Raw genomic sequence first — 17,648 nt, forward strand, 5'->3', positions numbered from 1 at the left:
GATTTGGTTTGTTAAGCAGTGATGACTCACTGTCAGGGCCTTTCTGATTGGTTGTAAGTTTTGTCTGATTGCCCATCCTAGGAGAGCTTGCCTCCTGCTTTTGCATCTGATCTAAGGACAAGTGCCTGGGCTTGGAACCAGAGGAACAAGAATGAAGATTTATGTCCTTTGCTTATCACCATGTGGGCCTTTGTCCCATTTGCCTTCTGTCTTTTGAGGAACAGGTATTTGACCTCATACCTGTCCCTCAAGAGCCAGCTGAGGGCCTGGGAAGATAGCTTAGGGGTAGAGTGCTTACCTAGCATGTATGAAGCCCTGGGTTGGATTCCTCAGCACCGCATAAACAGAAAAAGTCAGAAGTGGCACTATGGCTCAAGGGGTAGAGTGCTAGCCTTGAGCAAAAAGAAGCTGGGGACAGTGCTCAGGCCCTGCGTCTGAGCCCCAGGACTGGCAAAAAACAAAACAAAACAAAACAAAAAGATGAAGAAAAGAAGCCAGTCTAGGCAGCAAAGTCTAGGTGACTGTTACCTCCAATGAACCAGCAGAAAACCCATAAGTGGAGCCATCACATAAGTGGGAGAGTACAAGCCTTGAGTGGAAAAAGCTAAGGGAGAACATGAGGCTCTGAGTTCAAGTCCCAGCACCACCACCCCCGACTACAAAGAAATACTACTCTGATGCCTCTGACACCAGCCCTGGGCAAGCTGAGAATCACTGGCTGTGAAAGCCCCTTCTCCTCCCCTTCCTACACACTTGCCCATGCAGCCCCCACGTCTCAGGACTCCAGGTGAGAACGAGGATCCTCCCAAGTAAGGCCAGGGCCTGCTGAGCCTCATTGGGCACTAGCTCCTTTAGCTGCCTCTCATCTCCTCCCTGGTGGGTTTGGCTGGAGTAGTTGCCGTCTGTTCTGTGGAGCAGCTCTGGACAGTGTCACCTGTGGCCACCCCCCAGAGCGAAGCTTAGGCAGGAATTAGGAAAGGAAGGGATAACCCTTCCTTTTCCAGGATCTTATGTTATTGCTATTGCTATTACTATTAAGATTAAGGAGAAACCTAGCAGTGGCAGAGGGGGGCTTTTTTCTTTCAGGTTTAACTCTTGGCACTAGCTATGATCATTGGCATTTTAAGACTCGGGAAAATTGAGAGAATTTGGTAGCCCTGGGTACTGGGAGAAAGGGAAGACCTGGTACAGATTGGTTGCACTGTGGCTGGAGGTGGGTGGACTGAACATCCGGTTCATCGACTCTTGCTGTGACAGTGGGAAAGAAAGATTATCTTCTTGGCTGCATTCCTATCAATATTCTCTTCCTTGAAAAGAAAGTGTGTATGGCTGGCTGGAGTCATGGTTTGGTGGTTAAATTTAAAAATCAATTGTCTAGCATGTGTGAGACTCTGAGTTTAATCTCCAGGACCAAAAGCAAACAAACAAAAAGTATGATAAAGAATACTTTAGCGGGGTTGTTGGTGGCTCACACCTGTAATCCTAGCTACTTGAGAGGCTGAGATTTGAGGATTGCAGTTCGACGCCAGTCTGGGCAGGAAAATCTGTAAGCCTTATTTCCAGTTAACTAGCGAAAACCCAGAAGTGGAACTATGACTCGTTAGACTGCTGCCCTTGTACAAAAGCTGAGGGACGGTACCCAGGCCCTGAGATCGAGTTCCGCCAGCATGCCACACACACACACACACACACACACACACACACACACACACACACACACACACACATTTTGATCAAGTCACAAGGTAGGTTTAGAAAAGGTTGAGTTTCTCCAGGACTGTTTATGTAAAGGTTTGTCCTTTGGGCATCATTTTCTCCTGTAGTAGCCTGTCCCACCCGGGGTGCCAGGCTAAGGCACACACAGACATGAGCACACACGCACAGAGATCCAACCATGCCCTGAGGACAAGCAAGTTTTAATGGGTAGGATACGGGATTAATTTTTTTTTTCTGAAAAAACAAATGCTACTTCAAAGAGCAGCCGACAGTATACGCCCTGTTGTCAAGAAGCAAAAGAATCCTACCATACTCCTATATGTGTTACAAAAGCAGAGCAGCTGCTTTTATCAGACAAAGAGCAAGGAGCCATTGGTGTTTCTAGGCTAGAGCTCATGGCCTCTCCCTCAGAAGACTCGACAGTTCCTAGCTCCCAGACTCATACCCCAGTGTCCGATGGGGTACTATTCACCCAGGCCTTCGCTGGCACACATACAGCACGCAGGCTCTGCCTTCAGGAACTGCTAGGGACAATCCCTTCAGGCCTATCCAGCAAGAGGCTGCAGCACCACCCAGCACTCGCTGGAGTTTCTTATCAGAGCAGGGAATTAGGACTCACTTCCTGGTCAAAGGTGCACTGGTCTGTGAGATCTGGAGGGAGACTTGACCAAAGTCTGCATCCTCCCTCAAGCAGTTAAAGTAACGTGAGTGACAAGAAAATAGCAGTGGTTGTGCCAACAGCTAATGTTCTGAAGCACACACAGGGCTGGCCCTGTGCAGATGGCAGGTTATCTCCTGGAATATTTGTGCTGTTCTCAGAATTGAACCCAGGGCCTTGAGCCAGGTTCTACCACTGAGTTATATTCCCAGCTCTTGGTTTTTGTTTTTTTTTTTTGACACATTCTTTCTATGTAGTGTTAGGCTAGCCTTACATTCAAGATCCTACCTCAGTGTCCTGAATGCTGGCATTACAGAAGTGCACCACCACACCTTGGGGGGTTGATTCTGCTGTTTTCCTCGTTTTACACTGAAATTGAGTCTCCCAGAGGTTCTAAAAACATGTTCTTGAGTCAGCTGCTAGCTTGAGACCTTAAACCTGGCCCCAGGGTAGTCATTAGCTGTTCTTCCAGGAGGAGTTGCTCCTTACTGGGGCTGAAGCCAGCCCTGAGGACAGGCTCTCTTCAGAGTGGTTGCTTATACATTAGACCTTTTCAAAATAAATCCTGAGGCACTAGAGTGTACAAGGAGAAGGAAGAAATTTGAAGGACAAACCTAACAACTTAGAGAATCTTCTCCTTAAACAACCTCAAAAAATGATTTTCTTTTGCTGCAAGTTGTTTTTCTATGAAGTTAAATTATGTGCAGTGAGCTTTGTGGGCACTCCAGCACCCAGAGTGATTGCCCTCCGCAGGAGCCTGCCCACTTTATTCTGCAGTTGGGAAGATCACCCTCTGTCAGAGGCCCATCTCTTCCAGACCTGCACACAAATCCTGCCATAGTCCCCTGTCTAGGAAGTGCTCACAGGCTGTTGGTTGCAATCACCCGATATGCTGACAGCTTAAACCCCTTTACATTTGGAAAGGAGAAGATGAGATGTCACAGGCCTTTAGGCCTATCCCCAAGAGTGTAAGCTTGTCTGCATATTGAGAACAAAGGAGCATGGTTATTTTATTTGAACAGAACCCACATCTACATTTTCCTAGGATTAATAACCTCTTGAGCACACTTCATTTCAGAAGCTGTTTTATGGTGCAACATTGACCCTGAAAGTCTTGAAGGCTGCTTCAAAAATACCCCCCTACCCCGTATCAAGAGAATATTCCAGCATCTGTTCCAGGCACCAGATGCGCTGTGTCTGTGGTGGCAATGCTTCCAGTTCTCTGTGTGTGTGTGTGTGTGTGTGTGTGTGTGTGTGTGTGTGTGTGTGTGTGTGTGTGTGTGGTAAGATAGAGACAGTAGTTTTTCTAGAACTTCTAATAATCAGGCAGTGTGTCCTGCTCCAAAACAAGCATTCTATTAGGAGAAATCTTATCTGTGTGCATTTTTATTTCCTTCCAGGAAGATTTCCAAGGAGGAAGTTGGCTTTAAAATGTGTCCTTAGAGGGGTAGTTGTATGTCATACTTTGTGGCTCAGACCAGAGGGGCATAATCTCTTTAGAAATAAAGTCCCATAAAAACACATTTAATAGTTTCACCAGAGAGCTCGCAGACACCTCTCCTCCCTGCCCCTGCCACACAGAGGCACAGCCACACATTGCTCCTTGTGAGTGACAGCAGCCAGGGGGAAGCGGAGAGGAAGGAGCAGGCTGGCCTTGCATAACCCGGTGTCTCCTCTGCCTCCTGCAGTGACCCGTCCCGCACCGGAGGGGCAGCCCAACCCGCCTTGGATCACCATGGCCCGGCAGAAGCCGCGGGGTGCTCCAGACCAGCCCCCCAACCAGGAGGACAAGCCTGGGCTGCGGATCACAAAGCCTGAGGCCGGAAAGCCAGCCAAGCCGCCAGAGAAAGCCCAGGTGCTTGTTCCCGGATTCTGGAAGGAGCAGGTGGCCAAGGCTGGGGTGCAGTGGGAACCTCCACGACCGGGCAGGTCCTCATGGGCACCATAGTGTCTGTCACCTGTGCTGATGGCTGGTGCGTGGTGGAGGGGGCCACCATGGTGGAGCAGTCTGCCCACTCGGCATGTGCCAGGCTGCTAGGGTGTGGAGGAACACGCGCCACTCCGGCAGTGAAGGCGGCTACCTGCCCCCTGTCCCCTGTCCCCTGCCCCCTGCCCCCTGCCACTGCCCCCTGCCCACTGCCCCCTGCCCCCTGGCCCTGCCCCCTGTCCCCTGCCCCCTGCCCCCTGCCCCCTGCCCCCTGCCCCTGCCCCCTGTCCCCTGCCCCCTGCCCCTTGCCCTCTGCCCCTTGCCCCCTGACCACTGCCCCCTGCCCCCTGTCCCCTGCCTTCTGCCCCCTGGCCTCTGCCTCCTGCCCCCTGCCTTCTGCCCCCTGCCCCCTGCCCCCTGCCCCCTGCCTCCTGGGCAGCACAGATCAGCATCTAGAAAGTGGAAGGAGGCTAAAATAACTTCTTGCTTAGCCACACAGCAACACTGTCAGCAACTCCATCTCAGCTCAGTGTTCACCAATGAGCGACCTTGCTCGTGCTGCCGTACCAGGTGCATTCTCTGCAGTCCCTTCATTCCTCACCCGGGGCTGCAAGGCCTGAACCTGGGGCTCCATTTGGCACTCTGGTCTGAAAACAGTGTTCACCAACCCAAACAACTGTGCTTGGGTACAGACTGACACGCTGAGCCACCACGATAAATCTCTGGAAAGGGGGCCTGAGCCTGCGGTAGCTCCTGCTTCCCTTCCTTTAAACCAGGCCTTAATGGTACCCAGACTGAGGGGCTTTAGAAAGGAAATGTCAACCAGCTTGCAGCACATGTCACAAAAGTCACAGAACTGCCCTGTGTCCCAGTGGCTCACACCTGTAATCCTAGCTACTCAGGAGGCTGACACTTGAGGATCAAGGTCCAAAGCCAGCCCAGGTAGGAAGGTCCATGAGACTCTTATCTCCAATAAGCTGTGCTCCCCGAACCAGAAATGGAGCTCTGGCTCAAATTAGAGCACCAGCCTTGAGAAAAACAAAGCTGAGGGGCAGCACCCAGGCCCTTAGTTGAAGCTCCAGTGCTGGCACAAAAAATAACTCCCGAAGTTATTTTTAAACTAAATCCATTTTTACCTCCCCGTGGAATCCCTGCCATCCAGCCCTTGGAGATGGGCCTGTCGGGGCAGGGAGGGCCCTGGGCGGCTCTGCTCCGAGCAGTGCAGTCGCCCTGCTACGCTCCCACATCACGGCCGCCCCAGCACTCACTTTGGGACAGATACTTTGTGGCTCGTTAGTTTGGGTGTGTTTGCTCCTCTCCACATATGCGGCTGGACAGTGTGTGACTTTCTTGTGTCCTCTAGGAGCCCATGAAGCAGGCTGATTTTGTCCGCAGCAAGTCTTTCCTGATGCCCCCCGCCAAGCCCGCTGTGACCCAGAGGCAGGGAGCAAAGCTCAGTCTCAAGGAGGGGCTGCAAAGAGGAATCTCACTGTCTCATCAGAACCTGGGTATGACATCAGCATGTATTAAACACCATGAAATCATTGTCCTACATTCTCCCTGTGCTTTGGGTTGTTTTGCTGAATTACTTGCCATGTTGACTTTTTTACACAGCCTATATTGAGCTATAATTTATATAACCATAAAGCACATCTGTTTCAAGTGTGCCATTCAGTACGTCTTTACAGTGACTCTGAATCTGCAGAGTTGATCCACCCTCGTGGGACTCTTCACTGTGGAGCATTTTCCTGGCCCTGAAGAGAAACCTTATGCCCTCTCGCTGTTCTCCCATGTTCCCACACTGAGCTCTAAACAAACACGAATTGACTCTGCCTTTTTGGAACACTTGCTATAAATGGAATCATAAATATGTATCCTCTTGTATCTAGCTCCTACACTGGCATAGCACTCTGGGATTCATAGCAGTGGCTTTTTAGTAGGGCTAGGGCTTAAACCCAGGACTTGCTAAGTATAGGCTCTACCACTAAGCTCCACTCTATCCCCAAGATTTATTATATCTTATTTACTTTTCACTGTGGTAAAAGAAACAAAACAAGAAATTTACCTTCCTAGCCATTTTTAGATGGACAGCGGAGCAGGAGTAAGTGTATTCACATGTTGTGCAACCTACCACCCGCTCCCTTGGTCCTATCAGTTTAATTCTGAGTGTTTCTCATTTCCCCACATTGCCAAAACTGTTTAAGCCCACTCCTAAGCCTTTTTTTTTTTTAAATCACATCAGTTGCATATCCTATGCCAAAAATCTTCCTTACACAGCTATATGTTGAATTTTGTTAGGGAGCACAGTGGAGACCTCACACATGTTTAAGGAAACAGGAGAGGCTTAAGTCAAACCCACAGTCCTGCCTCATGTTTCTGTTTGTTCTGTCTCCCTTCTAGCAGCTCAGGCTACAGCGATGACGGAGAAGGAGTTGCATCAGCTCAAAAGAGCCAGTTATGCCAGTGCAGACCAGCCATCCTGGATGGAACTTGCCAGAAAGAAATCTCAAGCTTGGAGTGACATGCCCCAAATCATAAAATAGATTGGCAACGTGCCTGCGAAGAAGGTCTGCTGTGTTGACAGACCACTTAGCTTAAAACTGCCAGTAAATCATGGCAGGCAGACTGTGAAACTTCAGATTGATTTTAACACCAAGGTACTAAGAACTTGGGAAGAGGAAAGAACCAGGCAACATAAAGAGGACAATCACATAGCCATAACCCTGGGCCAGAAGGGCCTCAGACAAGAACGACACTGAAAAAAATCAAGAACGGGTGGGCTCCATGCCTCTCAGAGGTATGGATGTGAGTCTTTTAGAATTCCCTTGGCAACGAGGCCTCAGAGAGGGCAGCACTTGGAAGAAGCAGGGATGCGTAAACTGGACACCCCGGGGACCAAAACCAGCCAGTATCTGTGCTGCCACCCACAAGGAGCCGGGATCTCTGGCCACTGTCTTGCCCATGGACCCTGTCACCTTTTGTGTTTACTACTAGGCATGACATGTATGTTAAAACAGAGATGCTGTTCCTAAGAGCAGCCACAATGCAATCGGATTTCCTGTAGATAGCTGCTTGGAGAAGGAGAGGAAGAAGCACAGCAGGGTTTATCAATTCATGGACTGTTTCCAAACATAATTTTTAAACTTTTTCCACTAGGCTTCTGTGTCCTTAACCCATGGAACAATGCATTGCCTGTTTAATAAAAGGGTTCAAACATGCCTCTTCTGTGCTGTAAATGTGACTTGTGTTCACAGGGGTCGTCCTCCAGAACTCCCAGTGGGTTGTGTGGAGTTGCCTCATACTCATTGAAAATTCCACTTGGGTTAGTTTGAGACTTGGAGGTTTCTTGAGTTTGGGGGTTTCCTTTCCTCTAATAAAAATTTGTATGTCCATTTTGAGAAGACAACAGATAATACAGGGTTTAAAAAAATCTTTTCATCTTTATGGCATAATACAGTTATCACTCTGTAGCCATGATTTGTGTGACCTGCACATTTCTATGATGGCTGGGTTAGTGGCACTAGTTACTATGACCCCCACATGCAGCAAGGGTGGAAGCCAGGCAGAGATAGATACCTGGGAGTCCTAGAGTTGTACTTGAGCTCTGTACAGTATCTCTTCATTGTTATAAACAGTTCCAACTTGTTCCCTTGAACAAGCCAGTCCTCTGTGGGAATTTATACAGCTCTAATTAGTATCAGTACACTATCAGGATATATTGTGATTTGATTTGATGTGTCTTAAGGGCTGCTATCTTCACTGTATTTCCCACCTTCATGAAAATTGTTGTTCTGTTAGTGCCACATGACTTCATTAACTCTACCTTTATCGAGAAAGTCCTGGGATAGTTCCCCCCCACCAAACCAAATTGACTTATTAATTGCATTCTCTTAGAGAGCATCAATACCAAATTCCATGGTGAGTATGTTCTATATAAGAACTCAATCTAGCTTTGCTCCAAAGCTTAGGAATGAATAATTTTAACTAGAAAAGGTCATTTTAGATACAATTATCTTAAATCATTGTCTCCTCTGTTAGGAGACCATTTCAGAGGCTGTATATTTCACTGTCAAGTCAAGAAGGTTGCATTTTGTTTTGTTCTACCATGATGGTTCTCACTGTGTTTCAGGATGTGGTTTCTTTTTCTCTGGTACCAGGTGAGCTAGCAGAATGCAGATATTTAGGACACTAAGAATTCATTGACTGGGGAATAGTTCTGCAGCTGCTACTGCCTGCATGGTTTTCCTAAGAAGAAAGATGAACAGCAATTGCTGAGCTGGACCCACTCAGGGTATTTTGAATATATTATCCTCTCCACAGTCCTTGGGGTAAGTACTCATGTCCACTCTGCAGATGAGGGAACCAGGGCATGTTAATATTCAAGGTCATTGTCTAAGAGCCTGTGGTAGGAAAGTAATTCCAGGCCCTATGTTTTTAAGTCTTACCCTAGAGTGACATTCCATCCTTGCCTCTTACTTGTTCACTTATTTACTTTTCAGTGGCCCTGAAGACTGAATCCAGGCCCTGGAGCTTTCTAGGCCAGTGTTCTACCACTTTACCACACCTCCAGCCCTTTCTGTTTTTTTAAAAATCCGATATCCCATTTGTTCTTAGGTTGGCTTAACACCTTCCCATGTAGCTGGACTAGCAGGTATATACCACCATACCAGGCTTTAATTAGTTGAGATGTGGTCTCACAAGTTATTTTACTCAGACTGTCCTGGAGCCACCCTAAGATTACAGGTGTGAGTCCCACACCCAGCTTGTCATTCCTGTTTCTAAAAAGCATTGAGCACAGATGTGAACCGGTGTCCTCAAAGATAACAGGCAAGAGAGCACGAACTTGACCTCGAGAGCTCCTCTATCCTGAGGACAAGCTTGCACCTTGTGTCGTCTCCTGGTGACCCCTTGTACCTCATCCTTCCATTCCTCAGAAGAACTAGACAAGGTGTGCAGGGATTTCTGTCTTGTGATTGAGTTATGAGCACGGATCTGAACAGTGTGGTGCTTCAAATGTGTGCAGGCACTCTATCGGAGCCTTGGGAACCCCCAGAAGCAAAGGAATGACAGCTTGCCCGTGGGACACACCTATTTTGCAGGAGAGGGAACACAATGAATAGACATAAAATTAAAAAATTAAGGAAAAGTAGTAATTGGTGCAGTGACCATGTAAAACAGGCACTTGGTTCTGGCAGGAAAGCCATTTGAGCTTGAGCTGAGCTTGCTGAGGAGGTAAAGCCATTGTAAAGAATACCATAGTGACATGCCTTGAGTAATGGTGGAGGCAGAATGAAGTGAAAAGGCTCAGCCATATTTTAGAAGCAGTGTAGTATTCAAACTTCAAGTGTATTTGGTGTTTTGAGTGTAATTGTTACCAGGTGGTGGTCTCTGAGGCTCCAGATAGGAGCTCCCAAGAGGGGGGAGGCCCCTGCCTCGCCCTTGAGGACAAGTTCATGATATTGTCACACAAAAAGAAGTTGAGAACACATTGAGATCAGGGAAGTTTATTAGTCAAAAGAAAAGTAGCAGCTGGGAATATGGCCTAGTGGCAAGAGTGCTTGCCTCGTATACAGGAAGCCCTGGGTTCGATTCCCCAGCACCACATATACAGAAAACGGCTAGAAGTGGCACTGTGGCTCAAGTGGCAGAGTGCTAGCCTTGAGCAAAAAGGAGTCAGGGACAGTGCTCAAGCCCTAAGTCCAAGGCCCAGGACTGGCAAAAAAAAAAAAAAAAGAAAAGAAAAGAAAAGAAAAAAGAAAAATAGCTAGTACACAACAACCCAGACCTGGGTGTAATGAATGCTCTCACATCATTGGCATTTGTGGTGAAAAAGTAGGTTAAGGTTTTGTTCTCATTCACCTTATCATGAGTGCTTCCCTTTGTCTTAATACCCAGCCCATTTCCTTGTGCTCACTCTCTCTCAGTTTTATCAGCTGGACCCAGAGAGCCCAAGGTCGGCCTGCCTGATGAACTTGAGTCACTGACTAGTTGGGACTTTCTTACTAACGAGTTGAAGTCAGAGAAAAGATGAATCCTGTCACAGCTTTTAAAACAGGTGTTCATCCATGAGGTAAATATTTATCTCAGCAAACCCTGTTTTTGTTCAAAGGAGTCATTTTCCTAGAATAAAGAGTCAACAATCAGCTGGACAGGCAGGCAAGGTCAGAGAGAAATAGAAACTTTTATTTTTTACTAAGTGTTACAGCTTTTGAAAGAATGCAAGGCTTAAGACAGAACTCCTGTGCTTAAACCAAGCTCTTCATTAATACAATGTTTGTCTTTGAATTACTGGCTACTGTGTCCCAGGCTTCATTTACCTTGATCTGTCCTGCCCCGGTGTGAGAAGGAGAGAGAGATAGAAAGGATCCATAGAAGCTGGGTGCCAGTGGCTCACACTTATAATCCTAGCTCCTCAAGAGGCTGAGACATGGAGGACTGGGATTTGAAGCCAGCCAGGGCAGAAAAGTCCTAGAGACTCCATCTCCAAAATAACCAGCAAAAAGCTGGGCCGGAGGTGTAGCTAAGTGATAAACCATCAACTGTGAGCCTGTAAGCTGAGCAAGAGTATAAGACCCTGAGTCTGAGCCCCAGTACCAGCACAACAGATAGAGATAGATAGGTGAGATCAGCAGGTAGATATGATATGATAGATATGATAGATAGAGATAGATAAGATAGATAGATAGACAGACAGACAGCATTTATTTGGTTGGAACACCTGGGTGAGTGGGATATTACTTACAGATGAGAGGGCTGAAAGTGAAATCCACAGAGAGGAGTCATGTTCCATGTGGCAACCCCCATGGGCATCTGACTGGAAATACCAGGCAGAGAGATGAAGTTATAAAATTGGGAGTCACCACTATTGAGGTGCTGTAAGAATTTAGAGCTTGAGAGAGGGGGAGAAGTCTGCCAGGACTGAGGTAGGATTGGCCTCTCCTAGGGATCCACACAAAGAGCATCTATACAAAGCAGAGAACCAGCAGACCAGAGAGTGCAAGAGAGAAGCATTAAAGAGAACAATCAGCTGTCTAGATTGGGATCGACCTAGTTGTGTGTGTATGTGTGTGTGTGTGTGTGTACACACATGCGTCATGAGTGCACATTTGCCAGTACTGGTGCTTTAACTCAGGATCTTGCACTGTGGCTTGGATTTTCTGCTAAAGGCTGGTGATCTACCACGTGAGCCATACCTCCACTTCCAGCCTTCTGGTGGTGAATTGGAGATAAGAGTCTGGATTTGTCTGTCCAGGCTGGCTTCAAGCCACAGTCCTCGGATTTCAGTCTCCACAATAGCTAAGAGGGCAGGCGTGAGCCACCAGCACCTGGCTTGAGCCTGGTGTTTGGATCCACCTAACACAGTGATGATGATTTGCTCCTATGCTTGGAGTGGGGATTCGCTACAATGAAACGGGGTCCCCCCCTCCAAGGGAGGGGATTCCTGGTTCCCCCAAGAGTCCACCACACAGTCTCCAGCTACAAGATGACAAGAGGACAGATTTATTGGGGAAGTAAAAAGTGAACAAAAAGTGAACCGACCGGCCTTGGTCGCAGCCCAGACTTGGGAGCCAAAACTGCCGACCCACGTGTGCAGGGTCAGGGCCTAGACTCGGAATCTGGAACCGCCTGCACGTGTGCAGTCCAGACTCGGGATCCAGCCTGGTTATAAGGCAAACATCACAGACAAACTTGCCACACGCAGGCAGCCAATGAGGATACAACACTTACAGAGCGTGCTAGGCCGCACGCAGGTGGCCAATGGCGTTACGGTCTGTCTCACAGTATCTATTTGAACCAACCTATCATTCTAGTTAGAATTGGCGCATGGATTTGGCGGGGCCCACATGATGCAGGTGGATACGCCTACTCATGGGAGGGCACGGGTTTAACCTTGAACGTTCTTTGAACTTTTCATGCTTCAGGTGGTCAAGCAGTTTACACAATCTTATCTCAGCGAAGGGGAACTTCCCTGGATAGGGTGGGGGAGATCTTAGTGAAGATGGAGTTGGCTTCTGCTCTAATCTGACCTGGAGTCGACCTGAAGTTCCTTCACAGTTAAGGATGGCACTGGCCAGATCTGACCTCCCTATTACATGCTTCCATGTTGAAGTGTTCAAATAGAGGGTGTTATTGGAGTGTTCACAACCCTGGCAGCTCATGAAACATCCACAGCATATGTAATTTGTATCCCATAGCTTCCTTTTACCTTAAGAGAGCTACAGAAAACTGACTCAGATGTTAGCAGATTGATGCCTGTGAAAATGCAACGCCTCCCCGTGATTCCTAGACCTTCCACTCCTGTGGCCCACTCAGCACATGGAACTCACGGTGATTGGTGCTTTCTTCCTCAGAATAGTGGTCCCCTTTTGCAGACTACATATTTCCCTGCACACCCAGCATTCTTTGTCGTGGTCAAGCCTATTAAACCTGTGGGGTGAAGTCACACGGAAGACACATCCCAGTAGATGATACTGCTGTCTCCAGCAGCCTCAAGCATCAAGACAGATTTCTCTTGGTTGTCTCAAGCACATCAATCTTACTTTGCCCTACACTCACAGGCTAATTCAGGTCACTTAACAGAGGACCTCTACTAAGCAAATGCCTTGAAGAAACCTTGCCCATCTTATTCAAGGCAAGCCTTTGATGAATGCTTCTAACAGGATGTGTGGTTCCTGGCAGGATGCTAGATCTTGTGACTGCATCCATCCTGAGTTGTCACACTTCTCAGAACATGCATTTTACCAGGCCTGGACATCTTCCTCTTGGCTCGTCCTGCTTGGAATAAGCTTCCTCCTGTGGGCCCTGCCTCCAGCGTGCAGGCTGCCCGCTTGAGGTTAGCCAGAGCTCTTCAAGTATTGAGCAAGCACATTAAACACACACACATACAGTTCCTGACATTAAACATATACACACACGGTTCCTGACATTAAACACACACAGTTCCTGACATTAAACACACATATACACACACACACACACACACACACACACACACACACAGAGTCAATGAGCTCTTAAGTTACATCTAAGTGGAAAATGGAGGGAGGAAAAAAATAGCAGACTTTCTATTGGAAACACAAAAAACAGAAGGTAAATTATTTTCATAATGGTAGTTTGAAATTTAAATATTTGAGGCAGTAGGTCCAAACTATACCTACAAATTCTTCTAAAAGCAGAGCCTAATTCCCCTTTCTTTGAGGGTGAATCAGAATGAACACTCATCTCCTCACCCCTCAGATTGATTCTTCCTACCTACACACCTCCTAGACAGGTGAGATCATAGGCATGTATCGCTAGGCCAGGCTTCTGGGTGGAGAAAGGGGTCTCACTAACTCTTGCCCAATCTGGCCTCCAACTGCAGTCTTCTCAGTCTCTGCCTTCCATGTAGCTGGGGTTACAGGTTTGAGCACCTCACCCAGTATTCATCTCTAATTACTGTGCTCCCACAAGGCCAAGGCAGGCAGCAGAGGTCACCATCCACAAGGACGTTGAAGGTAGGGCACCCTCCGGGAAGGGGGGGGGCATGCGCCCTGTCCTCTGGGGGCGCTGCCCACCCTCAATGCTGACATTCTCTGAACACATGAGGAGGCTACAATGGATGCTGGGCTGGGCATGACATTCAGAGTTGGAAGCCACTTTCCTGGAAGCGGCTGGAGCCAGACCTGACCGTGCCCGCGGCCCCCGCCCGCCTGCCTGCGCGGCGGCCCTGGGACCCTCCGCAGACGCCACGCAGGTGTGCAGCACGCCTCTCTTTTCCGCGGGGCACTGCGCTTCCAGCACGAAAACTGAATTGTGTCCTCCCCCGATTCGTACGTTGAGGTAACTTCCAGTGCCCCAAAAGGTGATTATTTGGAGATAAGGCCATTACAGAGGTAATTCAGGTAAAATGAAGTCACTGCGATGAGCCCTAATCTAATATGCCTATTTCTATCCCAAGAATACAGACACACACACAAAAACTGCCACCCACCAGCCTAAGAAAAAAGGCCTCAGAAGCAATCATTCCACTGCTTTGACTTCTAACTTTCCAGCTATGGAATTAAGAGAAAAATCAATTTCTATTGTTTAGGCCATTCGGCCTGCTTGCTTTGCTCTAGCAATCTGGGCAGACTAACATGCAAGCCCACACTCAGGGTTGGGGCTGTTGCCTCCCAGGGGTCTGGGCTGGGAGACGCGATGTCTTTTCCTCACTGACTCAGAGCCTTTGTGATAAGGAACAAACAGGTCAGTTTATCACTTGAGCAAAAGATTCCATACTTAGGGCAGATGGTCGTTCATTTAGGAAAAAAACAAAACACAACAAAACCCTCCCAGCTTCAAATTCTCTTTTGTCCTCTCAGTTTGCAATAACATCTGTTTCGTACCACTTCCAGGTCTTAGGGTCAGTAGTGTAATGGGGTCCCCCCAAGGGAGGGGACCACCATGTAATGGGTCAGAGTGGGGGATAACCCATCCCTCCAAGAGTCCACCACTCAGAGACAGTCTCAAGTAAAAAGATGGATTTACTGGGGAAGTAAAAAGTATACTGACCGGCCAGGGTCGCAGCCCAGACTCGGGAGCTGGGACTGCGCGCCCCCAGCCACGCTGGGGGTCGGGTTATAAAGGCAAACACCACATGGTCAAGCTTGCCACATGCAGGTGGCCAATGGAGTTACAGTCTGCCTCCTAGCAACCTTTTGAACCAACCTATCATTTTAGTTAGACTTGGCACATGGATTTGGCGGGTACACCTACTCATGGGAAGGCGCAGATTTAACCTTGAGCATTCCACTACTCAGGTGGTCCAGCAGTTTACACCATCTTATCACAGCGAAGGGGAACTTCCCTGGATAGGGTGGGGGAGATCTTAGTGAAGATGGAGTCGGCTTCTGCTCTCTTTAACTAATCTGAGATGGAGTCAATCTGATACTCCTCAATAGCCAATGATGGCGCTGGCCAGATCTGCCCTCCATATTAAAAGTAGAAGGTTCTACTTTGTGACCCCATCAGCAGTGGGCAAAATGGAGTACCTGGTACAGAGTTGATGGGCAGTTAATACTCACTGATAGACTAGAGCTGTGACGGAGGTGGTAGAAAACTTGACTATGAAGCATGAGGCTCTGAGCTCAATGTCCTCCCCCAATAATCTAGTCAATAAAAATACCTTTCCAGTCTCATACTCCTCCCCACTCTCATTCATTCCTGAGTTCAGCATGAAAGGGTTTTTTTTTGTTTGTTTTGTTTTTTGTGACTGTACTATGGCTTGAACTCAGGTCCTGAGTGCTGTTCCTTGGCCTTTTCCACTCAAGGTTAGCTCCCTAGCACTTGAGCTGGAGCTCCACTTCCAGATTTTTGTTGGTTAATTGAAGATAAGAATCTCATGGCCTTACCTAATCAGAATAGTTTTGAATCATGATCCTTAGAGCTCAGCCTCCTGAGTAGCTAGAGTTACAAGTACAAACCACCTGTCTCAGCTTGAAGATTCTTAGTGGGAGTGGGGGGCAGGGGAGGTGAAAAGGAGGCAGAAAAAAAAATCAAATACCTGAGCACCTTGGGCCACACCACCAAGACTGCGCCTCTAGTGCATCAGGCCACGTCCTCAGCTGTGGTGCCACGCCCTTCGGCTGACATTTGGTGCTCCAGGATATGGGGCTGTTCTTGGTGGTTGTCCCATGTGTACTCCCAAAGTGCCATTTTCGGATGAACTGGTCTGAAAATGTCAAGGAGATTATATTGTTTGATCATGTTATTGTCTGTGTCATTTATACCTTCAGTGATTTTTCTGCCTACTTATTCAGTCACAAATGGAGAGTGTTCAAAGTCTAGCTGTAGGGTTATCATTATAACTCTGTAGTTAAAAATAGAGTTCTCTTCCTTTTGTATTCATCAGTTTTTGCATCATATCTTGAAGTTCTGTCACGAGGTGCAAACATAAAAAATTGTTTTGTCTTCTTGGAAAACAGGTAATATAATCACAATGTCTCTCTTTATCCCTGATCATCTTTCTTTCTCTGACTTTTAATACCACGACTCTGCTTGGGATTACTGTTTGCCTGGTGCACAGAGGTTAGGCATCCCTCATCTTAAACCTACAAACCGAAGTGACTAAAACTCAAACTTCTTGAATCCAAGTGTAAAATCATCTACACAAAACCTCACCTTGGGGTCAGTGTACACAAACTAAAATATCTTAAATTATCTTCACACTATGTGCATAGGGAATGCATAAATATGGTTGAATTTCAAGTTTAGACTTGAGTCTTGTCCCCCAAGATTCCTCCTTAGGTATATACAAATGTTTCAAATATCTGAAAGCATTCCAAGCCCTAAACGCTCCTAGTTCCCAGCATTACAGATAAGGAGCCACAATCTGTATATCATTTTATTGTTTTTTGTTGTTTATATTTTTGTCTTTGTCTTCAGTGCTGACAATCAGATATAAGACCTTGCACATGCTAGTGTGCCTCACTCCCAGACCATCTTCTTACTTTTTGTGTATGTTTGTGTGCCAGTAGTGGGGCTTGAACTCAGCCTGGGTGCTGTCCCTTAGCTTGAGTCACAACTCCACTTCCTGCTTTTGCTAGCAATTGGAGATAAGAGTCTCATGAACTTTTCTACTCAATCTGGCTTTGAGCTGTGATCCTACTATCTCAGTCTCCTGAGTATCTAAGATTCTAGGAGTCAGCCACCAGGGCCTGCCACCAACCTCCTTTGATCTATGTATGTCTTGATTTATCATACACAACATACTTATCTATCATAGTTGAGGCATGTTCTTTTCATTCATTCTCAATTATTTAATTGATATGTTCAGACCATTTGCATTTTAAATGGTTACTGATGTGGTTGGATTAAAATTGAGTCATTTACTGTTTTCTATTCTTTTTTTTTTGCCAGTCCTGGGGCTTGAACTCAGGGCCTGAGCACTGTCCCTGGCTTCTTTTTGCTCAAGGCTAGCACTCTGCCACTTGAGCCATAGCACCACTGCTGGCCTTTTTCTATGTATGTGGTGCTGGGGAATCGAACCGAGGGCTTCATGTATGCGAAGCAAGCACTCTACCAGTAGGCCACATTCCCAGCCCTGATGTTTGAGTCCAGATCTTGACAACATTTGTTTTTCCTCCCTTCCCATCCTTTTCCTTTCCTTTGTTTTTGGCCAGTCCTGGGGCTTGGACTCAGGGCCTGAGTACCGTCCCTGGCTTCTTTTTGCTCAAGGCCAGCACTCTGCCACTTGAGCCACAGCGCCACTTCTGGCCTTTTCTATATATGTGGTGCTGGGGAATCGAACCTAGGGCTTCATGTATACGAGGCAAGCATTCTTGCCACTAGGCCATATTCCCAGCCTGTCTACTGATACATTATTTATTC

At 47.4% G+C, this 17,648-nt stretch overlaps 1 protein-coding gene across 1 annotated transcript in view; it reads left to right on the forward strand.

Moving 5' to 3' along the window:
• The window catches only part of Cracdl (CRACD like), a 111,170-nt gene extending 103,651 nt beyond the window's left edge, over positions 1-7,519 (forward strand). Inside the window, exons 9-11 of the mRNA XM_048353492.1 lie at positions 4,063-4,229; positions 5,665-5,809; positions 6,702-7,519. Of these exons, the coding sequence (XP_048209449.1) occupies positions 4,063-4,229; positions 5,665-5,809; positions 6,702-6,844 (455 nt within the window). The 3' untranslated portion in view covers positions 6,845-7,519. The remainder of the gene's footprint in view (positions 1-4,062; positions 4,230-5,664; positions 5,810-6,701) is intronic.
• Positions 7,520-17,648: the final 10,129 nt, after the last annotated feature.

This window comes from Perognathus longimembris, chromosome 8 (genome assembly GCF_023159225.1).
Source record: "Perognathus longimembris pacificus isolate PPM17 chromosome 8, ASM2315922v1, whole genome shotgun sequence".
NCBI lineage: Eukaryota > Metazoa > Chordata > Mammalia > Rodentia > Heteromyidae > Perognathus > Perognathus longimembris.